This window comes from Apis mellifera, linkage group LG11, assembly GCF_003254395.2.
Source record: "Apis mellifera strain DH4 linkage group LG11, Amel_HAv3.1, whole genome shotgun sequence".
Lineage (NCBI taxonomy): Eukaryota > Metazoa > Arthropoda > Insecta > Hymenoptera > Apidae > Apis > Apis mellifera.
In genome coordinates this window covers 13,958,640-13,984,681 of record NC_037648.1, presented here as the reverse complement: position 1 = coordinate 13,984,681, position 26,042 = coordinate 13,958,640, and the positions used below count along the sequence as shown (strand labels likewise).

General features: G+C 39.6%; 2 protein-coding genes across 17 annotated transcripts in view; one reads left to right on the top strand and one right to left on the bottom strand.

The window, feature by feature from the left end:
* Window positions 1-26,042, top strand: part of LOC408311 (catenin delta-2) — a 47,473-nt gene that overhangs the window by 2,468 nt on the left and 18,963 nt on the right. For 10 of the 16 annotated variants that reach the window (XM_026443888.1, XM_026443886.1, XM_026443891.1 and 7 more), the window contains exon 2: window positions 25,964-26,008. The exons of 2 other annotated variants lie outside the window; for them this stretch is intronic. In XM_026443888.1, coding sequence (XP_026299673.1) covers window positions 25,964-26,008 — 45 coding nt within the window. Of the gene's footprint in view, window positions 1-25,566; window positions 25,741-25,963 lie in introns of those variants that run through there. 4 more of the 16 variants (XM_006566503.3, XM_006566506.3, XM_016914998.2 and 1 more) reach the window with 2 other exon arrangements.
* On the bottom strand, window positions 7,754-10,048 carry LOC102654712. Its single transcript, XM_006566497.3, has 3 exons — window positions 8,580-10,048; window positions 8,431-8,507; window positions 7,754-8,314 (listed from the first exon to the last, which is right to left on the bottom strand). The coding sequence occupies exons 1-3, from the start codon at window positions 8,658-8,660 to the stop codon at window positions 8,146-8,148; spliced, it is 327 nt and encodes a 108-aa protein (XP_006566560.1). The 5' UTR covers window positions 8,661-10,048; the 3' UTR covers window positions 7,754-8,145.

Sequence of the window (26,042 nt, the reverse complement as noted above, 5' to 3'; positions counted from 1 at the left end):
CCCGGATTATTCATTTGGTCACGGTAGCGAAACAGGATAATCTTTCAGCAACCACCGACGATGTCGATAAACCGCAAGCTTGCTTGACTGGAACACCGCGCTCGGCCGCGACTCGACAGAGCTTGTTACTATTTTCCCTCCTCGAATAATGCAACAAGTTGCTTAAACGGACAGCAACAAAGTGGTTTTCTAATTCTGACCTCGTCCTTTTTTTTTTTTTTTTTTTTTTTTTTTAAGATTATATACGATATACGAAGACAGCTTTTCGAAACTTTCAACGGCTCCGTCGTTCATCTTTGAAAAAAGATCCGAAGAAAGAGAGACAGGTAGATAGAAATAGGTATAGAAAGAGAGAGAGAGATGTAAGATAATTTTTTTCTTTCTCGAGTCAGAGAGAGATAGAGACAGGTATAGAGATAAAGATAGAAAGAGAGAGAGATGTAAGGTAATTTTTTTTCTTCGAGTCAGAAAGAGATAAAGAGAGACAGGTATAGAAATAGGTATAGAAAGAGAGAGAGAGAGATGTAAGGTAATTTTTTTCTTCCTCGAGTCAGAGAGAGATAGAGAGAGACAGGTATAGAGAGAGAGAGAGATGTAAGGTAATTTTTCTTCCTCGAGTCAGAGAGAGAGAGAGAAAGATATTTAAGATAATTTTTTTTTCTTCCTCGACTCAGCTTGGTGGCATATGCGGGGCCAAGGGGGACTGGACACAGCTAGGTGTCCAATACGATTTCTAAGCTTCGTTTGAGCGCCGTTCGTCGCATCTGGCGTGGCATTTGCCACGTGTTCCCCAGATTCTCCGTTACGATAATATTTCAATTCGTAAAAAGAGAAGAGTAGAGTTTATTACCACGATACTTGTGCCCTTATGTTCTTTTTTAGAAAGAGAGAGACTGAGAGCTGAGAATTGGCCGCTTTATATTATTGGCTTCGCTCCTCTCTCTCTCTCTCTCTCTCTCTCTCTCTCTCGAACTCCATTGGCGTTCTCACCGCCGCGAACGTGGATCTTGGGACGCGATAATCATCGCAGAGTATCGCTGTTCGACGCTGTGCTGGTAGATGCTAATCTAACCTCGTGTCGAGGCTGCTGCCACTGCTTCAAAACGCTCGCATCTTTCACTCGATGAACGTTCCGTGGCGTGCACAGGTAATTAGATTTGCAGGAAGACAGAGAAACCTTGATCTCGAATTCAATTGCTCAAATCGAATTTGAGTAGATATTGTAGCCTCCGCGGAAAGCGTACGTAGTCGCTAGTGCACGGGCAGCGATACGTAACTGGTTATCTATCGGCCGGAATCATTGGACCGGTGAAAAGTTTTCCTTCGCGTTGCAGGCATGTCGATAAGGTTTCAGAGGTTATTATCCAAATACCGCTATGTTCAAAAGTCAAAATTCTTTCTCCTCTAAATTAAATAATGTAAAGGATTTTTCGTATAAAGATTGGTGTCTAGGGACATTTTTTGATTTCGAATAAAGGCGAGTGGCGCAAAATATACGAATCTTTTTTCGATCGTGCGTAATTTAAATACAGCGGAGCATTGAATGCTATTTTTTTTTCTTCTATTACTCTAGATCTAATCAAAAAGTCAAAATTTTATCTTCTATAAATCGATATGATAAAATAAATCGATCGATAATGTAAAGTCAGGATTTTTCGTATAAAAATTGGTATCTAGGGATATTTTTTAGGAATCTTTTTTCTACTACTCTAGATCTAATCACAAAGTCAAAATTCTATCTTCTGGAAGTTGATATGATAAAATAAATCGATCGATAATGTAAAGTTAGATTTTTCGTATAAAAATTGGTATCTAGTGACATTTTTTGATTTCGAATAAAGAAGTGACGAAAATATAGGAATCTTTTTCGTGCCTATTTAAATATAGTGGAGCATTAAATACTTTTTTTTTCTACTATTTTAGATCTAATCACAAAATTCTATCTTCTATAAATCGATATGATAAAATAAATCGATCGATAATGTAAAGTCAGGATTTTTCGTATAAAAATTAATATCTAGGAACATTTTTTGATTTCGAATAAAGAAGTGAAAATATAGGAATCTTTTTTCTATTACTCTAGATTTAATCACAAAGTCAAAATTCTATCTTCTCGAAATCAATATGATAAAATAAATCGATCGATAATGTAAAGTCAGAATTTTTCGTATAAAAATTGGTATCTAGGGACATTTTTTGATTTCGAATAAAGAAGTGAAAATATAGGAATCTTTTTTCTATTACTCTAGATCTAATCACAAAGTCAAAATTCTATCTCCTATAAATTGATATGATAAAATAAATCGATCGATAATGTAAAATCTGGATTTTTCGTATAAAAATTGGTATCTAGGGACATTTTTTGATTTCGAATAAAGACGAGTGGCGAAAATATAGGAATTTTTTCTCGATTTTAGGGAAATATTCTGGAGAAAAATATCGACTCGATTTTAAATGGAACAAACGTCCATTTGATTCGTGAATCGAAACGATCGCTGTTTCGCCCCCGTTTTTCGAATAAAGATTCCTTCGAAATCGGTGATTGTTCATCGCGGAAATGAACGTTATCGCACGGTTAATCTAATCGATCTGTTTGTATTGAATCCGAGAACCCGTATCTCGGTGATCCGATAAACGTGATTTTTTTTTCCTTCAATTCAGGGAGAAGAATAGCCGGGTCACCGAAGTGACTCCGCTTCTCTTCCTTCCAAGTCTTTCCTATCTTTCAGAATAGAATTCGCTTGGTTGGGTTTCGTGCAACGTGTTTTCAATGTTTCTCCATTAGTCCCTTCCCCCACCCCATCTCCCTTGGATCGATATTCCTACGAGATAAAAAAATCTCGATATATATAGTAAATTATTATTCGAAAATTTCTCACTAAATTCGAATTCGAATAAATGTGTAAATTCGCGCGTTATTTTTTTTAAATTAGAATTTTCATTCCTTAAAAAAAAAAAAAGAGATCCGATCATCCAAGATAACGAGATTATTATTAAACCACGATATCACGATATGCCAATGCTGATATCGAGAAAAATCGAAAATCCATCCGCAAACAAAAACCCCCTCTAAAAAAAAACTATAATCCCAACCGATGCCTCGACGAAGTTTTTTAAGAATAAAATAGTTATGGTATAAATATACGCGTGTAATGAACGCGAAAATTCTCCCACTCGGGACGGTGTGTTCCATTATTCCTCCTCTTACGTTGCGTTGAATCTCGATCGAAGCTCGCGGGAGGGGAGCGGGGGCGGGCGGCACGCGTCCGTTTGTTTGCCCGCTGGTAATGACCGAGTGTATAATTTACGAAAAGAGCAGAACACGGTTGGTGAGGGGAAGGGACGGAGTTCGGTATATACGGGCCATTCAGGTGAATAAAACCCGGGAGGGGGGACAGGTCCCGCGGGAGAGGCAGAGGGGGAGGGGGGAGAATGAGAGAGCGCGGGAAAGGAATTCCATCAATTCTTAAAGAGGAGCCTCGCCGGGGAAAAAGAATGGGCCGAGCGCGCGATTACCGAAGACTGCGCGCGCCGAGCCTCGTTATTGTTTCGAATCTCAACGCGCCGGTTTCCCCCGGTGGTAAAATTGTATTTTATATGCGGCTCGAGGCCCTCCGTTCGAGCCTTGTAACAATTCGCCCCCTCCTCCTCCTCCAATTCCTCGCTCCCTCCCTCCCCTCTCCTTTAAGGCGATGTCCGGAGGAAGTTGGACGCGAGTCAAATATGTCGTGAAAAAAGGCTAGGAAGGCTAAGCGTCGGAAATTCATAACTTGATCTGTCGTTGTCTTCGTACTTATTTTGGCATCGAGTCGATCGATAATTTTTTCGCAAGATATTTCTATCGTGAAAACTTGTATGATTATCGACAGGTGGTAAATTTGTCGGGAGAAAATTTTTTTTTTTTTTTTTTTGGCTTTCGAATTCGAGTACAACAGGTTTCCATTTAATGGTAAAAATGTCAAATGGGGGGAGGCAGCCCACGCGGCATGGAACGTGCCAAGCGAGATGAATATTCATGAGATTTTCTTAGGTTGAATTTAATCTACTGTGCTCGGCGGGATAATCGAGTGGATCGTTACGAAAGAAAGAAATTGGAGATTTTTTTTTTTTTTTTTCTTAATTCCACGATCGCAAATGACTCGACCATACACGATCATCCAATTAATCAGGCGTCGAATCGATAAAAGAATCGCGCCAATTATCGGTAATAACCGCGGCTTAACCGGCCTTGCCCCGGACTTTTCTCGTTAAGCAATCGCCGTCGAGATAACGCCGAATGCGGCGTCATCTTTGCCGAGAAAAACGGGCCCCGCAACACGCCCGCCCTCTGCCGAATACGGCGAGCAAAACGCTCCGGCGAGAGATAAAAGAGATAAACTCGCTCGTGGTTCCCTTGCCAAGCGTCGTTACGCAGCAACGAGAGCTGTATCTCGTTTCCGTTTTACGAATTACTTGGTCGATACCTGTCTCCGACATCCAACCGATATCCTTCGATTCCGTTTGCCGCGGAAAAATCGAGAAATCGACGAGAGGCCTTTTGTTTTGGACAGTGAGAATTTCCTAGGGAATTTCTGCATCGCGGGCTGTAATAGTAAAAATTCGAATATTATTGTATCGTTCGTATTCTCGTATCGTCTGAATTATTATTATAGAACGTTTCCCTTAATTCGTCTCGATAACAATAGAGACGAAGGATGTCTCGATCGTAGATAGCAGTTTCTTGGTATATATATATATATATATAGTTGAAACCATATAGGAGACTATAATTGTATTTTAATGAGACTGCGCCTGGTTAATTTGAATTTAAGAGAGTCGTGAGCCGCTTTGGACGATGACCCCATCCTCTGATAGTTTCCACTCTCCCGTTAAAGCTATCTCCGTCTGAGCCACGGAAGTCTTCTCACGGGTCCAGGAACACATCCCCTCGTCGGGGGGGGAACAGAGAGATCGCTATCGAGCCACCTACGCGCGACAGAGGAACACCCCGAGGAATTGAAAGTGCCCCGGGTGGAGGGCTGGTTCCGTTCTGGTATCTCGTTTGAGGAGTCTCGGGTGAAACTTTATGCCAAAGAACCGGGTAAATTTTTTAGGATGAAGGTGCGCTCGTTTGATAACGAATATACGGCCCGATCTCTGTCGTTCGTTCGCGATGGAAATTTTCTTTCTACCCGTAACCCGTTCTCCCGTGCGACTTTGTGAAAACCGTGACGCTTTTATAAAGACTGTGATTATTATATAAGGAAACAAGCGAATTTATTCAACGTGTTATTTAGAAGAAATTTCCTCTTCTTTTACGAGCGAGCGTTATTGGATATTTCGAGCGAAACGTATACTGTTCGTCGCTGGAAAAAAAAGTCTCGCGGGACGCCCGAGGGGCAAGAGGGGTCCTTCGCTAGGACAACCTTATCTCCACTTCAAACGGTTTGTTGACATCGCACGCTACACAACAGTAGGAAAACTATAAATTTGAATCGTTCAAAATCGTAAAAATTATATTATTTTATTTATAAAGTTACGTTAATCTTATCTAAGACTGAAATATTTTCAAAACTCTCGTTACAAGTCGTAATTGTTCTACGCATTAGGAGAAATAAAGATATTTTTAAGTTATATCTATACGATTTTAGAATTTTCTAGAATTGTATGCCTAAGCTAATGCATCAGTTCTTCGTTTTGGATTAATATATGTGACAAATAGATACATTTCAAAATTAACCAATCAAACTTATTCGTGGGATATATATATATATATATATATATATATATATATATATATTTGAAGACGAATTATATTAAAGTATGGCCAACTTCAAAGATGTTTAACATCTGCCTATAAAATTTTCTACAAATTAGTCGCGTAAAATATTGTTGAAATCAAAAAATACAGCAGGAAAATCGCAGTCGATATCCTTCCAAAGAAACTTCACCTTGTTCCATTAATTTCCGCTGGAAGTTTCTTCCGGAAATCCAATACTCCCCGAAACCACCATCGAAAAGAGAGAGAGAGAAAAAAAATTCTTCCACGAGAGTGTCGAGGCCAAATCCTTTTTTATCGGCCGAAATTAAAGGACCTCGCCTCTTTTTGTTTCGTGTCAGTGGAACGAGTCTAATCCCCATTCCCGTGTATTTTCCCTCTCTTCTCCTCGCGTTTCGCGAGGAGGTGAACGCTTTCACGGCTATTCTTTCGTCCCCGCTGACCAGAAATTCCCTTTAATTATGGAATAATTGGCTCACATGCGCGCGTAGCATTAATGAAGCGGGGGTAATTCGTCGCGAGTAATTCGCGATTTTTCTTCGCGAGAAAAAAAAGAAAAGAAGAAGTGTTATTAAACCGGGGCAAAAGTCCAGGCAGAGTCCGCGTCAAGATCAATAATCGACTCTTCAACTTCTAATCCCCCACTCGGTCGATTAAGAGCACCGGATGCTCTCGAATTTCCCGGTTGCCGCGCCTCTAGATTAACACGTTCCCCGGCCAACGTTATTCCTTGTGCGTGGGCTCTCGAAGAGGAGCACGGATATATCTCTCTGTTATACTTATTATTGGATGGAAATTCTAGCGTTCTAACGGGTTTAAAAAATTTTCCTTTCTCTGCAAATTTTTCAAAATTATTCCCTCGATAAAGAATAAAGTAAAATAATTATTTTTCCGTTGATCGATTATTACAAATTTTCAGAAAGGAGACTCGAAATTTTTTTTTTTCTTTTCTTTTCTTATATTTGGAATTCCAACTTCGAGCTCCAATTTCTCGTATTAATCCCACAATTTTTTTTCGATCCCCCTTACCTTCCTCCCAATGAATCGATCCACCTGAGCAGCAACTAATTCGAATTTCCTCTCCGTGATCAGAGGCATCGCTCTTTGATGTTGCACGCTCCATTTCGCATGGAATGGAACATATTTCTCCTCCGTGTATCATTTTCCTTTTCGCTGCCGCATTCATCCACCTTCATTTCTTCCACGTACAGTCGATCGCAGAAGTGTGTTATATATATATATATATATATATATATATATATCACTTAAGGATATTTATTAGATATTTTAAAAATATCTCCGATTAAAATTTTTTAAAAATAATATTTTCGAATATTGATTGAATTTCATTAACAAAAAAAAATATATATTTATTACAATCTTACCCAATATTCACAATGTTTCAAATAGAATCATCATTATTACTATTATTATTAGTTGAATTTACACAAAAACGCACGAATACTTTTGCAACTGACTTCATATATATATATATATATATTTCCAGGTAAAAGTAGCTGTCTCTTTGAACATTTCCATCCGATTTCAAATCAGTTTTTCCACTTCTTCTTCCTCAACCGAAAATCGATCGACCTCCTCCCTTATAAAAATAAGAGAGGGGGGAATCGTTCAGTTCGTAAACGCATAAGGCTCGCAACTTTTTGATCCGGCGTGGTGGTGGGGGGAGGGCCGTGTGTGGGCTCGTTTGGCCCGGTGACTCCGAATGCGAGGCTGGAAACTTAAATTAGGCGCGCCCCCCTCTCCAACGTAACCGCGTTAATTAGACGGATTCCGTTTTACCGCAGACAGTTGAGCGGCTGCCCAACTTTTACTTCAGCCGCCCGGCCGAGAGATGGCCGCCGACCTTTGAATCCTCCCGTCGATACCCGGACGAGAAATTCTCTCAAATTTTTTTAATGTCGCGCGGTTCAACGAAGTAATAGTAGAATAATAACGAATATATATATATATATATATATATATATATATATATATATATATATATATATATGGATTCACAGGTCGGACATGGATAGAACGAGGAAATATCCGATGTTAAATTTGAATGGACCGTCTTCGTAATAATAATAATAATAGGGATCGGATAGTCGTTACTCGTCTCCTCTATTGTCAACTCGAATTTCACGATTACGTAAATTATATATATGTTGGCAATGAATATATATATATTATTTTACTTATTTTTTAAAATTGTTGCGTACAAATGATAAATTCGAATTTAAAGTGATTATTTAATTATTGATTATCCGATAGAAAAAATTATTGGGATATGTTTCGATGATTGGATCGTAAATCGGGTTTATTTTGTCCACGGTAAGGGCGGAATCCGGGGGAGTGTTAAAGGTGAAAACAAGTTTGTCGCACACTCATGGGAGCAAGCCGCGTTCCAATGCAATAAACCGGGGAGGAGGTGGGGCTCCTCGGTTTCCCAGCTCTGGGAAAAACTGATTTTCCACAGCTTGTCGGTCTATCATCAGCGATTGTACAGGGTGCTCGAGAAAAATATATACTTTCTTTGACGAGTGAATGAATTTTCTTCGAGTAAAAAAAATTATGATTATATATTTATTAAATCGTGCAAAAAGAATAAAATTTAAATATACTCTATGGACGTATTATAAATATCCTAATAGAAGAGATAGATTTCTTACGGACAATCTTCTTTCGAGGTTATGTCTCTGATATCTTTTTTTCTTGCGGCCATAACCGTCACCTCAGTTTGATTTTCCTTAAGGAATAAAGATATCCTCTGAAGTGAATCGAAGATGAGAATTTTCCTCGTGCTTTACTTCGCATTTACCACCACGTTGAAAGTCGATCTCGCTCTTCTCATTCTCTCGAACGAAGCCTCCATCGACTTCGTATCACCGATAGTGATCATTTTTCTCCTCGCCGTGCTCTTCTCCGTCGATAAATTGAACGAGGAAACTTAATTCGATCTTTCTCTCTCTGTTCCTCTTTCTTTTTTCCAATAGCTCTTTCCTTTCCTCGTGAAGGAGACAGAAAATTCGTAAGGAGCGAAGTGAGCTGTTTCTGCTACAATCGATTCCGTGCATTCGATTATCTCGAATTAATCGAGGCTGATTTATCGTACGACCCGTACGCCCTCTGCCGGTAAATTAGCGCGTCGATGTTACGCGCACGGCTCGACGTTTCGCGAGCTGGAATTTGATGAAGCTGTACCGATATTCGCGAAATTCGATACGCATCGCCGACCCGCATGCCGATTTTCTTGCGTAATCCTATATTGCCATATTCGCATTCTTGCGCTGCGCATAAATGTGTAAATATAACCTTTCTTCGTGTTTCGAATATCAATCGTGTGTATTCGGTTCATCATTTTCCCGTCGGTATTTCAGATTCGGGGATTGTTCAGTGGAGGGGATGGAAATGGAGGCATTAAAAAGTTGTCCTCGCGTATCTTGTACTTGTTTTTTTCGTCTCGAGCGAAAGAGCAAGCAGGAGGGAGTCAATGTCAAGTTAAAAGAGAAGTATTTTGAGATGCTTCGAAACGCTTTTAATTTTAATTCCTCTTCTTTTTCTTTCTAATAAATTAATTGTAAGAATTTTTTCATCGCGTACGTACCAACATCCGTGTATCGAGAAATGGTTGCGCAATAATTCCGTTTGCGAAACAACTACGCGTATGATTAACGCTTTTTCGATTCATCTTAATGCGCCGCTTTCACCCAAGCGTGATATCGGTGCGGCTTCGATGCATCGCTTAATTGTGCAATGTTTGCGTATCGTCGCAATCGTTGCCGATTAAACATTTTCCCTCGCGATATTTATCGCGGCCATTAAACGCTTGGTATTTCGGATTGAAATTCTCGGAAAAAAATTTATCGTTGCCTCATCCACGGTAAATAAATACATATATATGTATATATAGAAAATTTTTGGAAATAATTAAGAAAATTTTAGAAAGTCCTCGGAGAATTTTCATCGTTGTTTCGCAAATTCTTGCAAGACTCTTTCGAGATAATTTCGGGCAAGGAAAATTGGAAAATTCTACATTGGAATTCTTGGAATGGATGAAGTAAAAACAAAAGGAGAAATGAATTGGAAGAGAAAACACGTGTCAACCATAGGGAAAAACGTCTCTGTACTGATTCCGCAGTTACGCCCTAGGAAATAGGTCCTTCCTTCGAAACGTTGATTCGACCTAACCTTCCCTACCTCGTTTTCCAAAAATTTTATTTTTGCGATAGTCTTTCGAAATTTGTTCGAAAAGATTATTGTGTAATAACAAATTTTATAGAATTTTTTATGAAATCCACGATTCTCGAAAATCGATAATTTTCATTTTCTATTATTTTAATCGATCGATTTCCTATTTTTTTCTCCAATTTTTTTTTTTTTTTAATTTCTCCCTCGATAAATGAAGAGAAAAAAAATCGTATTATATTTAAGCGGCGTTATCGTCTTCGTTAGGGAAAAATTTTATTTCCACGAAGTTTTATTTTAATGTCCGTCGGCCAACTCGATGAATACGAAATTTATCCGATGGCAGCCACACCGTTAATTTATGGAACGCAAGACTTTATTTCATTATCGTGGCTGGACTTGGCGTACGCTCGAGGACGAAAATCAAAAAAAAAAAAAAAAATATTTTCGAGAAAAATATAAATATTTGTCTCGATCTCGATAATTTCAACAATTTTTTTTTTTTTTTTACAAGACTAAGCAAGTGTGTATAAGTAAATAAATAAGAGAAAAACGAGGAAGAAGTTGATTAAAATTAATTTTGCTCCACTTTTTTCCCTCTCTTTGTCTGTCGTTTCTAGTTTCATTTTTTCTCTCTCTCTCTCTCGAACTCGAACGTACGTGTTCAATTGGCTTCGAATCTTCGTCCTCGATGCAGATCGAATTATCAAGCTTGATTAAAATGTGGAAATTACCAGGTTTGCCGAGTGTATATATATATATATATTTTTTTTTTATTTTTATTTTCGAGCGCACCATCGATTTCACGAATAAGGGATTCACCGGAACGCGATAAACTGTAATTCGTTTCCGGCCTCCGAGTACGGTAACTACGCTGCCGATCCGGCACAATTGCATACGAGACACGGAAAGGGGAAAAAAAACTGGTACTCGAATTATTTTCCGATCGATCGAGGAACGATCAACCTGAGCGGAATAAATCGATGGAACAGTTATAGGATGAATCTATCTCCCTCTCTTAAGAATTCGTTGCAGTTTGCTACAACCGTTATTATTATTATTATTATTATTGCTCCAACAATTCCACTGTACCCAGAAACCTTAATTCTTCTCTCGATGACCCACTATCGCTTTTTTTATTCTCGAATCGTGCCAAGAAAAAGAGAGAGAGAGAGAAATTCAACTCGATCCATCTAGCAAAGATGAAGAGAAAAAAGAATGGGGAAGAAAAATAGTGGAAATAGTGGAGAAAAGAAATAAAGCACGAAACGGAAGTGGCGTCGCGTGATCGCGGGGCTATGTACAGAGAAGCACTCGCGCAGCCATACGGGGAATACTCGTACTCCTCGTACTAGCGCACGCACGTGTGCGTGCGCTTATCCCCACCACTTTGGTTCATTCATTCAAACATACGCGTCGCTCGCTCTCGTGTGCGTTCGCACGGTCGAGAGTGGTGGTGGTGGGGGGATGACCGAGCGCCGCCTGGTGGGGAGAAGTCGTCGCGGGGTGGGGATGGGCAGCGCGGGCCGAGAGAGGGAGGGTGGGGAGCGGGCAGAAGGGAAGAGACAGCTTTTCAACGCGTCAGCCGGAAAGGAGAATGAGGTTGCGGCAGAGTTCTCGTTCTCTCGTGATATATCACTCCCCCTCCCGTTCCTCTCCACTCCCCCCTCCCCCCTGTCCCATCGCATTTTCTGCCCGTCTCTCTGTTTCGAATATAGAATTCCCTCTATGTAACTCTCTTTGTCCGATCTATCGGCCGGCATATGTAAGAAACGTATTTCTGGTTCATCCGTCGGACGCTTCTGTCATCATCGCCTATGATTTCAGAGGCACCGGGGATGAGAGTCGAGAAAGTGAAATTACTGGTTGTTGATTAAAAAAAACATCTCTTTCTTTCTCTCTGCACAGTCTATCCGTCTATCGAGGTGTATTTTGTAAATTGTAATTAAGAAGACGGGATATAGAAAAGAAAAATAATGGAAAGGGAGGGGAGAGAGAGAGAGAGAGGGGAGAAGCGAAATTAAGAGGGAGGGGGAAAAGCTGACTGGGCCGGGATTATTTCTCAGCCACTGGTGAAAATCGCTCGGCGTCTGGCCCGCAGGCTATTATTCCCGGGCAAACATTCGTCTCGTGTCCCGTTGTCGCGTGTTCCGAACCGTGTCGGCCATCGCCCCCCCCTCCCTCGCTCACGCGCTTTTCGTGCCCCGCGGAGAACTGGTAGCGTGACTTAATTTTTGTCTCCTCGTTCTTCCTGTCCGCCCTCCCCTCCCTCTCGCTCTTTAAAGCCCCGTGCCGAGCTCGCTTTATTGGCTCGTCGAGCGAGCGACAGGTAGCACCGGTCCGTTCAAGTACGTATCGTGCCTCTCTTTCCCTCTTTTTCTATTTCCCTCTCTCTCTTCCCCTCGTTTACAGAGACCAAGGAAATTCATCCGGAGAATTCGTAGAAGATTCGTGTTTCGCGGTTTAAACGTGTTTACACGGCGGAATCACGAACGTCTGTTTGTTTTTTGAACGAAGTAATTTAGGAACAGTAGTTTCTTGCGAAACATCTCGGAATTTCGTTTATTTAAACAACTCGACTTCTCGAAACAAATATTATGGTATAAAATTAATACTTTACGTAATTGCAATTTGAACGAGTAGTTGAGTCATTTTCCTTTTTTTTAAGAGTTTTAAGTTTAAATTTCCTGATGAAATATTCATTTATTCTTTCTCCTAATTTACGCATTTATTTTAATATGTGTGCAGTGTTTTAATTCAGGAGGAGAGGAAGGAAGACCTTTTTCGTTTTTTTAACTCTTCCTCTTTTTCGCGCAGCAAAGTTCGTCAAGCGAGGACGAGACACGAGATAGGATGACGTGGTGTATCGAAATCCACGATACGCGGCGCCTAGTCCGGTTCAGAAAACGAAGGATCAGGTTCACGCACGGATCCACGTGGATCGATTCCAATCCCGCAGAAGTGACACATTACCGGTGAAAGGATTGTGACGAGATCTGGAAATACCGCAAGCTTCGCCTGTTCATCCTAAACGAATCTATAAATTGCAATATAAATTTACTTCGTCCCATGATTTCGACTCGTTCGAAACTTATTACGTCGATTACAAGCGAAGTACGAATGTCGATCCAATTACATTCGGAATTATCGTCGTTATTGCGAATCGCTCGCTCGCCACCTTCCTCCTCCCTGTTCGTCCCTCCGCCGAGGAGAGAAAGAACTCGGAAACATCATTTCCACGCGTGAACGAGGACAGAAGGGATTTAATCGTGGCCGCGCGTGATCCAATTAAGGGAAATTGAAGCGGGCCCCGCGCGTTGCACAGCGTGCAACGGGCGCGGTGAATGGCTGGCCTCGTATCGGGTTCGCTTGAAGGTCGCCTAGTCACGGCACCGATTCGAGCTTATTGTTCGCCCCGCGAACGTTCCCGTTTCGCGACTCGAAAGCGCTTCTTTTTCGTCCACTCGCTCTCTTCCTCCCTCCCCCACGCGTCTGCTGTGTGTGTGTGTGTGTGTGTGTGTGTGTGTGTGTGTGTGTGTGTGTGTGTGTGTGTGTGTGTGTGTGTGTGAGCGCACATATGCTCTCTCTCTCTCTCTCTCTCTCTCTCTCTCTCTCTCTCTCTCTCTCTCTCTCTCTCTCTCTCTCTCTCTCTGTGTGTGTGTGTGTGTGTGTGTGTGTGTGTGTGTGTGTGTGTGTGTGTGTGTGTGTGTGTGTGTGTGTGTGTGCGTGCGTGTGCGTGTGCGTGTGTGTGTGTGTGTGTGTGTGTGTGTGGATAAGCGCGTGCACCCCCCCCCCTCTCTCTCTCTCTCTGTGTGTGTGTGTGTGTGTGTGTGTGTGTGTGTGTGTGTGTGTGTGTGTGTGTGTGTGTGTGTGTGTGTGTGTGTGTGTGTGTGTGTGTGTGTGTGTGTGTGTGTGTGTGTGCGTGCGTGTGTGGATAAGCGTGTGCATGCCCCCCCCCCCCTCTCTCTCTCTCTCTCTCTCTCTCTCTGTGTGTGTGTGTGTGTGTGTGTGTGTGTGTGTGTGTGTGTGTGTGTGTGTGTGTGTGTGTGTGTGAACGAGTGCGTGCGTGCTATCCTCTCTCTCTCTCTCTCTCTCTCTCTCTCTCTCTCTCTCTCTCTCTCTCTCTCTCTCTCTCTCCACACGGGCGGAGAAACGCGCTTCGATCGATTCACGATGGAACGGTTTACGAAGACGGATCGATGGTTGGATTGTGATGCTCGTTTGCCTGTAATTGGGTTTAACGAAGGGTTTGAGAAGAAAGGAAAGTGTGGGAAGAATAGGGTTCGACGAGTGTTTGTGAATGGGAATGCGCGTAACAAGTGGGGTTTAAATTGTTAAAGATAGCGTGTTCGATCGTTGAAATCGATTGATAAGATCGCGTTCCTCTCGTACGTTGCGCGTGGGATAAAAATTTTCAATGAGAAAAGAGTCGAACGAGAATGGGACGAGTGTCTTGGTGTTGCGCGAGAAGGGTTCTCCCTCTCGCGGGAGAAGCTCGAAAGGAAGTTCAATATAAGCACAGTATCAATTGCACGATTGTCACCCTAGCTAACACGCGTTTGCACAATGTCTGATGAGCGAGCGTGAGCCCCCTCCGTCGTGTTCATTCCGAATCAAACGCGGTGTGTACGCTCCGGATAAATTCCAGCCTGTTATCGAGCTAAACAGTTGTTTAGTCTTGTCTCGAAGGGAGGCGATAAACGCGTTGCCGAGACCGACACCCGACACCCGCATTCCTCATCGATTCTTCCTCCCACGAATCTCGTGCGCCTCCAATCTCGTATACGTATATGTATATCTAAGTGCATACAAATGTCCGGGCAATTTCCAAGGTCCGATCGATTAATTTCCCTATTCCCGGGTCGGTAGAGACAGATTTTCAACATGCATCACGAAACCGTGGTTCGTAAAGATTCGATTATTTCTATAAATAAAGGGAACGAGCTTCTTTAAAGAGAAAGCTTCGAGGGCTTTCGAACGAGAACCACTTCAGAATTGATCTTGCAACCGTCGTTTAACCGCTTTCCAACCACGAAGATATTCCGCGACGAGATGTAGTTTAAGCGAATTGAAATAAAGATCGATTCGAATTTACGCTCGCGATATATATATATATATATATATATATATATATATATATATATATAATAGTATATTTTGAGGACAGGATTAATAAACTCGTCATAATAAACAAACTCGCGAGTAACTCGACGCCGCACGAATGTCGTTTCGTGGAATTTCTCCTTTGCGCCGCGTGTATAAACACATACCGTATACGATGTTTTGGAACATTTCGTCCGTAACTGCGAAGCGATTAACACGCTTCGCGACGGTAACTGCGTTCTAATATTCTTTCTACGCGTTTCTTCGTATACATTTTCACGCGGATGGCAAAAGTGCGTTTTATTTTTTTTATTCGCGCGAATAAAGTGGCGCGCGTTTCATTATTCTTCTTTTTATAAAAATCGGTAATAATAAGGTAATAATATCGATTATATCAAGCATCTATTGAAGCATGGATATATCGACGGTGTACGAAGTAACTCTACGATTCGCACGACATACGAAGCCGGTGGCGTAAAAAGGAACTAAAGTCAGAGTTGGGCATTAACCCGTTGGAAAAGTAACCAAGTTAAAAACGACATTTATTCGTAACTTATTTACCGCTACAATTATTACGTTTTGAACAATGTATTATCGAAATAACTTATCCAAGTAAGTACGACGAATCGAAGAATCAACCATCGCTACGAAATATCTCCCGTATAAAGAATTTACCCACGGTTGATTATCGGTGAAAAGAGATTTCCCATTCCGCCGTTCGATCGATATCCTTCCGTGCGGAATTCAAACCACGAACGATTCGATCGATTTACCTGGTCGTTTTTTCTTCCCGCAAAGTACGACCTACTTTCGATACCCGCGAATCAATTGCGCTTTAACGACACGAAGAATCCACGGTGAATCTTGAAGGACATATCGACAGGACCACGATCTTTCGGGTTAATTATTATATCTGTCTCGATCGTGGACGCGATCCTGTCAGTTCCACCCCTATCTATATTAATTCTCCATACTTGGAAAAATGAGATTGGAAAAGCGAGAAGCTTAAGGGGTACGGAGTCGAGGGTGAATTGGGTCGAGAGTTACGGCTAATTGTTTAATCTTGAGGGACCGAGGCCGGGTGAATCTGACGCTCGAGAGACACGAGATGTGTTTAAATATTGATTCGATCGGAATGGATCAAGTTTGTTTAAAATACGTGTCGCGCACGAATGAGGAAAAATTACGATTTTACGGCGGAGGGGGAGGGGGAGGAGGAGGAAATAGTTTTTATTCTCGGAACAAATTTTCTCTCTTTTCCCCCCTCGGGGAGGGTAATATCTTCTCTCGTGCAGGGGATGGGCAAATTAGGTTAATTTTTTCGCGCTACCAGGTAAAAAAAAAAAAAAAAATACCTGGATAGAATTTTATTAAAAAAAAAAAAAAAAAAACCAAGCGGTTTCTTCTCCACATACCCGTCTACATCGTAATTAATTATCGATAGCACGGGGAATAATGGATATTCGATGCATACGAGACAAATCCCGGCGTATTATTCCCACATTTTCTGAATACCTATTTCGACTCGTAGATATTATATTCGAATCGAATAACAAAATTGTTGATTTGGGAAAAAATGAATGCGCCTCGTTTATCTTTTCGAGGAAGAGGAAGAGGATTTCGGGCGTGGCCTTGGAAAGCCTTAATTAGCTCCCGCTTAATCTCGCATGGGAACGCGGGCGTGCGAAAACCGATTTAAAGTACTCGGCCGCCCCATTTTGTTATCATTAACACGGAAAAACTTCGATTCTTTGCGTGTAAACGAGGTTTCCCTCGAAAGGAGAGAAATTTTTCAAAATGGAATAATTATTCTCGAAAATGTTTACGTGTTGGAGAAAAGTATTGGATCGACACCTGAGCAAACAATTCTACGTTCATCCCCTCCCCTCGTATTATCTACCCTAAATCTTGCTCGTCGTCCGCTTCCTGTCGTCCGCCTCGACTTTTATCGGTACGTAAAAATTAACGAAAATAATTCTCGCGGGATCGAAAGTTTTTTTTCTCGATCGAATCAATTCTGTTATTTTATTTTAATTATTTCAGTTTATATATATATATACACGTAGTAACAATGCTTACCAGCGGCGCTTTTTAAGCGAGGAGTCGCCCGTTTCCGTTATCGTATGTATGCATATTCATTAGCGCCTCTCTCTGTCTCTCTCTCTCTCTTTCGCTCGTTCCCTCGCGGTTGCACTCGAAGAATTTTTCACCGAATTTTATTTCTGTTTTTATTATTATATTTGTAATTCTTCCTGTTAAAAAAAGGAAAGAAGAAAAATATCGTTACAAATCTTGCAGTGACGTGACGTACGCGCGATTTACAACGTCGCAATTCAATCGAAACGACACTTGGAAGGGCTTGCCTTGTAGCATTACTCGGGCGATAATGAAGGGATGCGTGACTGCTCGATCGATAATCGTAGAGGCGTTCGATGCATTCGAAGATGGCGAGATTTCTTTGCGAACGATTGAAACGATTTGATTCGAGTGTCTCGGACGATAAATATTTTCGATTTAAAGAAAGGGATATTTATTTGTCGAGAAACGTCCTCCTTCCTTGATCCTCTCACGATTCGATAAAATTTAGGGAGGGGGAATTGCTCTCTGTCGAACTTATCGGTAAGGAAGGAATCCACTTTGCGATTAAAAGTGATTAAAACCGTATATTCCCGGAGAAATTACGAAAAGAGAGAGAGAGGGAGGATTGGTGTGTCAACGTGGCGATTGTAGGGCAGCAGCAGCCAAGGCACACGTCCCTCCTGGGACGTTTCATCCTCCCTGTGAACCGGGCTCCTCCTCCTCCTCGGTCTACCTGTGAATCCGTCCTGACGTGTAAAAAAAAAAAAAAAAAAATCTAATACGCCAGACACACCGTTACGTACTTCTTGGGCCTTGGGCGACGACGTTGCCCTACATTCCCCCCTCCCCCACACCGAGGCGAAAAACTTTTTTCCACCACCGTGGACGGCCGTGGATGGAGGATACATTCGATGAAGCTTTTAGGCCGCCATTTGTATCGAAAAAGTCATCGAGGAATGTGTATATATATATATGTGTGTGTATGTGTGTATATATTTATAATTCCTCGCATCGCGATGTTTCGAACACTCCAACCCCGTTTTTTTTTTTTTTTAATTTTAATTTTCGCGAAGTAGCAGTGTAAAAAAAAAAAAAAAAGTAGCACTCTCGCGTATAGCTCCAAGTTTGACGAGTTATATATATATAAATATGAAAAATTCAAATATTTTTCAAATCGATTTTTTTTTTTTCTTTTAAATATAAGAGGACAATATTTTGTAAATTCGAAAAAAAAAATATTTTTTTGGAACAATTTCGAATTATGCTTCCCTTTCCGTTTAATTGATTGATTTATTTTTATGAAAAATTCAAATATTTTTCAAATCGATTTTTTTTTTCTTTTAAATATAAGAGGACAATATTTTCTATATTTGAAAAAAAAAAATATTTTTTTTGGAATAATTTCGAATTATGCTTCCCTTTCCGTTTAATTGATTGACTTATTTTTATTAATTCGTGTATATATATATATATAGAGAGAGAGAGAGAATCGACAAATTGTTGCAACGTTTATCTAATTCGCGGACAAATTTTTACGTTCTCTGTCTCTCTTTCTCTCTCTATTTCAAGGGGGATCGATGAATGATCGATTCGAATCGAATGAAATTTTTCATCCCCTTTTCGATACATCGATAAAAAATCCCCTCCCCCTTTCCCTGGAAAGATAGTTTCGAAGTTTCCTTCCTCCCGGATTTATTCGATATTCCAGGATGAAAAAGAGCGGACACGATTCCGGTCGACGTTGATCTATGACCCGACGATGGTGTATCGAAGGCCCCCCTCCCCTTCCTCTTCCTCCCTGTCCTCTCGCTTGCGGTGACCGCGGAATTTTCGAAAGTTCGTTCGCGCACAACTGCCGTTGGCGCGTATTTTCGTAAATTTCTTCCCCGTTTTTTGTAATTCCGCTCCTCCAAAATTCATCTATATTTCATCGACGATATAACATCCGACACTCGAGCGTTAAAAGCGGGAATTAAGGATCGGCGAAATGTCGATCGAAATTGTAAAATTGAAAAGTTTTAATGTTGAATTGTAACGTTTGAAATTGTCGCGAATATTTTTTTTCCTCGCCAAGAGATCGAAATCTTTCTATAAGGATTTTGTATCGATTCGAAAAGTAAATCGTATCGATCAATCTCGAAATATACGAAATTGAATTATGTTCGAAATCGTCGTAAAATTTTATTGCATTCGCGTTTAAATATTTTTTTTTATTCGCCAAGAGATCGAAATCTTCCTATAAGAATTTTATATTGATTCGAAAAATAATTTTTGTAGAATATTTTGTAAAATTTTTTTTCATTGCCAAAGAAATTTTTCTAATTTTATATCGATTCGACTCGAAAAATAAATCGTATCGATCAATCTCGAAATCTTCGAAATTGAAATCGTGCCAAATTTTTGTAAAATAATTTGTAAAATTTTTTTTCATCGCCAGAGAAATCTTCCTAATTTTATATCGATTCGATTCGAAAAATTAATCGTATCGATCAATCTCGAAATCTTCGAAATTGAATTATGAAATCGCGCTAAATTTTACAAAAATTTTTTTTTTCATCAGGAGATCGAAATCTTCCTATAAGGATATTATATCGATTCGAAAAATAAATCGTATCGATCAATTTCGAAATGTACGAAATATACGAAATTGAATTATGTTCGAAATCATTGTAAAATTTGATTGCATTTGCGTTGTAAATATTTTTTTTACTCGCCAAGAGAATATTTTTTTTATATCGATTCGAAAAATAAATCATATCGATAAATTTCGAAATATACGAAATTGAAATCGTGTCAAATTTTACAAAATTTTATAAAATTCGTAGAATAATTTGTAAAATTTTATTTCTTCGCCAGGAGATCTAAATCTTCCCATATATACCCACACACACAAGAATTTTTACGACAATTCGATGAAAATGAATCGTATCGATCAATCACGAATTCAGAGCGACGACACTTTCAAACAAACTCTTAACTCAATCTTTTCCTCTCACCAAATTTAAAACAAAATTTTTTCGCTTGCCCTCCTTACTCGAATCAAATTTTTCTTCCCTATTTTACTTGTAAAAAAAATCGACAGAGAAAGAGAGATGAGGGGGGGGGGGGGGGTAGGCGAAACGGTAGGTAAAACGCGTGGAATAAAAATTCGAGGATCGACGATACCGACAATACCGATCGAGGGAGGGAGAGATGAAAGAGATGAGAAAGAAAGGTAGAGGGCGCTGGCGCGTTCCAGGGCACGCGTTTAACATTCCTGCTTTGAATACGTAATTTTCCAACGAGGGAGGTGGAGGAGGGAACAATGCACGCGTGGTTTTATCCCGGCTTGTTGACACGCGGCTCGCTCCCCCCGCGAAAGACGCCATCGCCATCTTTTCACTCCTGCCGATGGCGAATTTCGTGAGGGAGGAATGAAAAATTTAACCTCGTCGAATAATCCTTTTCATTCTCTCGTTCGAACGATTTCTTTCGTCAATTTTTCCAGAGTTAAGTATAACTTCTTCCGAATGAATATCCGAACACTCGAGCGATAAATTAATATTAATTTAACCCAACTAAAATTTACAATATAATCAACAAAACTAATTTTCTCTCTCTCTGTGTCTGTTTGTCCGTCTCTCTCTCTCTCTCTCTCTCTCTCTCTCTCTCGTTCTCGTTCTCTCTCTCGCTCGCTCGCTCACTCGCTCGCTCTCGCTCTCTCTCTCTCTTTCTAATTGAAGCGCAAAAAGATAACGAAATTCGTAACGTATATTTTTCTTCAAACAAATTGATCGAAAGAAACAAATTATCTCGTCTATTCGAGGAATTTAAGTTGAGCTTTTTTTAGAATCGGTCCTCCTTTGGAAATGTTTTCTCTCCGAACGCTTATGTACGAAAGAATCCGCGGAATCATTGAAAAGTAGTGAAGTGAAATCGCAGAATAATAAAAAGAGAGAGAGAGAGAGAGAGAAAAGGAAGAAAGACGGTCTAAATAAGTCCATTTACCAGAGTTCCTCGAATGGCTTACCTCCACCGCGTAAAAAAAACCTACCATCAAAGTTTCCACGCTCGGGTTTTGGACTCGCTTTGAATTTTTTCTCGAATCGAACTTCTTTCGAGACTCTGCCTAAACTAGATCCACTTCTCCTCGAGGATTCTATTGGACAGCTAGCGAGCCGAGCCGAGCCGAGCCCTGTGCGGCGCCACTATTGGATCTCCCCACCACTTCTCTCGCCCCTCCCTCCCCTCCCTCCCTTCCTCCCCCCGTCTATTCAAGTCTCAAGTGTTTCTGGGATTGCTCGCGGTGGAAACTCGGGCTATCGCCGCGGCGGTGAAGAGCCCCCTATCTTCCTCTCTCTCTCTCTCTTTCGGACGCTTTCTTCTCTCGAGATGTTGTCCACTTTGAGAATTTTAGAGAAATTAAGGCGAAAGGAGGAGCGCCCTCTTCGAAAAAGAAAAAGAAAAAAAAAATGAGAAAATGGAGGGAATCTTGAGCCTTGGGATAAAAATATCGAAACTTGTTTTGGATTCCAAAAGAGGAGAGAGAGAGAGAGAGAGAATAAGAGAGTAACGGTACGAACAAATGAAAAATTGGGATGAAGCTCGAAATAATGGGGGAAAAAGAATCTTTTCTCTTTCGAAAAAAAAATACAAAGGAAACGTCAAAAACTGAGAGAAGGAGGGGGGGAGAAAGAGAACCAGGGAGTTAAAAAGAAGTGAGAGGGGAGAGGGTGTAATTACAAAGAGAATTAATCAAAAGACGCAATTCTTTAAACACGCAAATCATTTATAATGAAAAATTGTGAACTCTTTTATATTCGTTCTGTGAAGAAATTTGTTAATATTTATCGTGCTCGCGGTCTTGAATTACGATAGAGTTATTTTTTATGATAAAGAAAATTTCTTCAAATGGATATATTTCTGAGATATTTCTATTTTTATTTTAATTTTAAAAAAGAAAAATAACGACACGAATGAAGGAAGATAGATTTAGTGAATTAGTGGATCTACTTACGAGGTCGAGTCTCCGGGTTAAATCTGTTAAATAACGAATTACCTATTTGGAAAGGTATATCCATATCTTTTAGAATTTCAAATTACGCTTTGCTTCGTGTCGAAAACAATTCCAAGTTTGTAGATCTAACCTCAAAAATTGTATTTTCTATTCTTCCTTGTCGAGATAATTCAAAATTTTGTAGATCTAACCTCAAAAATCGCACTTTCCATTCCTTTTTATCAAGATAATTCAAAATTCTGTAGATTTAACCTCAAAAATCGTACTTTCCATTCCTTTTTATTGAGATAATTCAAAATTCTGTAGATCTAACCTCAAAAAACGTATTTTCCATTCCTTTTTATCGAAATAATTCCAAGTTAGTAGATCTAACCTCAAAAATCGCACTTTCCATTTTTTCTTGTCGAAATAATTCAAAATTTTGTAGATTTAACCTCAAAAATCGTACTTTCTATTCTTTCGTTTCGAGATAATTTAAAATCTATAAGTCTAACCTCAAAAAACGTATTTTTCATTCCTTTTTATCGAAATAATTCGAAATCTGTAGATCTAACCTCAAAAATCGTATTTTCTATTCTTTCGTTTCGAAATAATTCAAAATCTATAGATCTAACCTCAAAAATCGCACTTTCTATTTCTTTTTATCGAAATAGTTCGAAATCTGTAGATCTAACCTCAAAAATCGTATTTTCTATTCTTTCGTTTCGAAATAATTCGAAATCTGTAGATCTAACTTCAAAAATCGCATTTTCCATTCTTTAGTTTCGAAATAATTCAAAATCTATAAATCTAACCTCAAAAATTGTATTTTCGTATTCCTTTGTTTCGAAATAATTCAAAATCTATCTATCCTATCGATCTAACCTCAAAAATCGTATTTTTTATTCCTTTGTTTCGAAATAATTCAAAATCTGTAGATCTAACCTTAAAATCGTATTTTCTATTCTTTCGTTTCGAAATAATTCAAAATCTATAAATCTAACCTCAAAAATCGCATTTTTTATTTTTTCGTTTCGAAATAATTCAAAATCTATGAATCTAACCTCAAAAATCGTATTTTTTATTCCTTTGTTTCGAAATAATTCAATTCTGTAGATCTAACTTCAAAAATCGTATTTTCTATTTTTTTCGTTTCGAAATAATTCAAAATCTATAGATCTAATCTCAAAAATTGTATTTTCTATTCTTTCGTTTCGAAATAATTCAAAATCTGTAAATCTAACCTCAAAAATCGTATTTTTTATTCCTTTTTATCGAGATAATTCAAAGTCTGTAGATCTAACCTCAAAAATCGCATTTTCCATTCTTTCGTTTCGAAATAATTCAAAATCTGTAGATCTAACCTCAAAAATCGCACTTTCCATTCTTTCGTTTCGAAATAATTCAAAATCTATAAATCTAACCTCAAAAATCGCACTTTCCATTCCTTCTTATCAAAATAATTCAAAATTCTGTAGATCTCATTTAAAAAATCGTAGCTTTTTATCAATATATATATTATCACAGTACAACAAAATTATCTTATTACGAGTTAATATAAGCACGATTATATTATTATTTTCTCGATCGATAATTCAAATACAAATTACAAACAACGAGCTCACAATTATAGTAATTTCTTAATCTTAAACAAAATATTTAAATTAGATTCTGTTCCTCGCCTTTCTTTACAAATCCTTACAACTCCAACTAACAAAATCCCCACTAACTAATTTCAAACAAACTCTTATTTATACACACGCAAGAGTGAAAAACGAAGGGAACGGAAGAGAGGGATAAACAATCGCCAGGATGGAATTTTATTCAAGGATCCAAAAAAAAAAAAAAAAAAAAGAAGAAAGAAAGGGCTCGTTAACAGGATGCAATTTCGGTCGAATGGGCGATTCTCTCCGCCGCGGTCTTGGGGAGCGGAAATCGCGCACTTCGTTACCCGCGCGCGGCAATTAGCCTCTTAATTACTCGAAGCTTCTTCCCTCCGCGAACGACGATCCGAAGATCCTCCCGTGGGATCCTGCGGGGAAGCGCATCCCGCGCGGTGAATCGATTTCTCGGATGCAGGATTCGTGAGGATGGGCGGGGAAGAAGGGCAGCAAGCAAGAACGCCACCGGTGTTTGGACGAGATTTGTTTACCCCTTTGCCGGGCGAAAAACCGAGAGAGAAAATTTCGGAGGATTTCTTTCTTACCACGAATTCTCTTTTCCCGTTGAATTCAAATTTTATGATTTAAATTAAATTGATTTGAATAAAAATCTCCAATTTGTTAATAATTATATTAAATATCCATTAATAATTATATCGAAAAAAGGGAGGGATATGTATTTCCTTGCGATTCGAATCCAGGTCGAAAAGGGAGGAGGGGGGTCTTAAGCAAATTCCCCCGTTTCATCTTATATCCTCGCGACGGCAGTATTTGCCGTTGTCACGATCTTTTTATCTCCTCTCCGGTTGAATTTCCGACCACGTGCCACCTCCTAATACCTTAATAACTGGGAACAATGTTCCCTCCTTTCACGGCTCTATTCCTCGCTGCTCGAATATTATTCGCGGGGAGTCGGTGAAAAGTGGGGCAAATTGGCGTCCACCAGGGTTGACAACCGGTTATTAAACAGTAGTCTTCTTTAATTAACCGGGAGTAAAGTTGCGCCAACTTGGACCGATGAAAGTCTAACCCACAATTAAATACAATCCGGGAGGAAATTTCTGAGAATTTGCACGCCCTTGAACACCATATATATATATATTTCAAAATGTTCTCGCGATATCATATATTTGCATAATAATGACGACTCATCTCCTTGGAATTTCTATAAGAGAATTTTTTCCTTAATATCAGCATTGTCGATATTACTCGATAATTCATTTTCGAAAGATTCTTTTCCGGATGAGAAGAGAGACGGTAGAGACCTCTAGGCGATTACGTCGTGGGTGGGGAAAAAAAAAAAAAAGAACAATAAACGTGGAAACGAAGTTCGTTAGTCGAATAGAATTGGCCGACGACACCGGTCGAACTGGCTGGAATCCTTTTAGTACGCCCTCTGACGAAATTCTGAGCTCGTAGTTGCGTTAGGTTAATTCGTTAGCGAAACTTTCCTCGTGTATATATATGTATGTATGTGTATATATATATATATATATATGTATACGCGTATAACGCATACCGAGCAACAGCCAATCGAAACACGCGACAAAAGGGTGGTGAGGCGACAAATTAATTAAACTCTTCTGCTCGTTTTATATTTTAATGCCGCGATTACGCGCGGCGCTCGCGTGATACCCTCGCTTCACCTGTTAACTGCACGCGCTTCACGTTGAAGTGATAAAATTAATTAAGGATAAGTGAAAAAAAGAGAATAAATTTGAAAAAAAAAGAGAGAGAAAAAAAGAAGAGATTAAATCGATTGGATCGTTCTAACGAGCTTTAGTCATATATATATATATATATATATATATATATTTTACTCGCTTGTTTTCATTCAAGAATTCTTTTTCAAACTTCTTTAGAAAAAGTTTTTCTCCTCTCGTTGACAACAATGCCCGATCAAGATCGTGAAAAGTTTTTTTCAACCGGATGGATAATAAACTTCTCTCAACTTGTCCTCACGGAACAAGTATCAAGTGCGTATGCCTTGCTAATTAGAGCTCCTCCGCTAATGTACCGATCAATACGATGGTCGTTAACAGGCTCGAGTAGTCGTAAACAGTTGACGGTTGATTCGTCAGAGCCGAGCTGTGTGTGTATATTCGCACGAATATCTTCTCGATTTATTTTTTTCAAAAGTTTTCTCCCTCGATAATCTTATCAAGAATTGTCGTTTTTTTTTTTTTAATGTGATTCCAGGGGACGTCATCGACTGCTGAGCGGCAAGAGACGAAAAATCAGCTGGTATGTCAAATAATCAGCTGGTTGACTCCTGTCT

Bases quoted from the DNA above. Each gene is read 5' to 3' on its own strand.
- LOC102654712 (XM_006566497.3), bottom strand. From the start codon at position 8,660: ATGATCACTATCGGTGATACGAAGTCGATGGAGGCTTCGTTCGAGAGA. The intron at 8,508-8,579 runs GTAAATGCGAAG...TTATTCCTTAAG, and splicing joins GATCGACTTTCAACGTGGTG to GAAAATCAAACTGAGGTGAC. The intron at 8,315-8,430 runs GTAAGAAATCTA...TTTTACTCGAAG, and splicing joins ACCTCGAAAGAAGATTGTCC to AAAATTCATTCACTCGTCAA.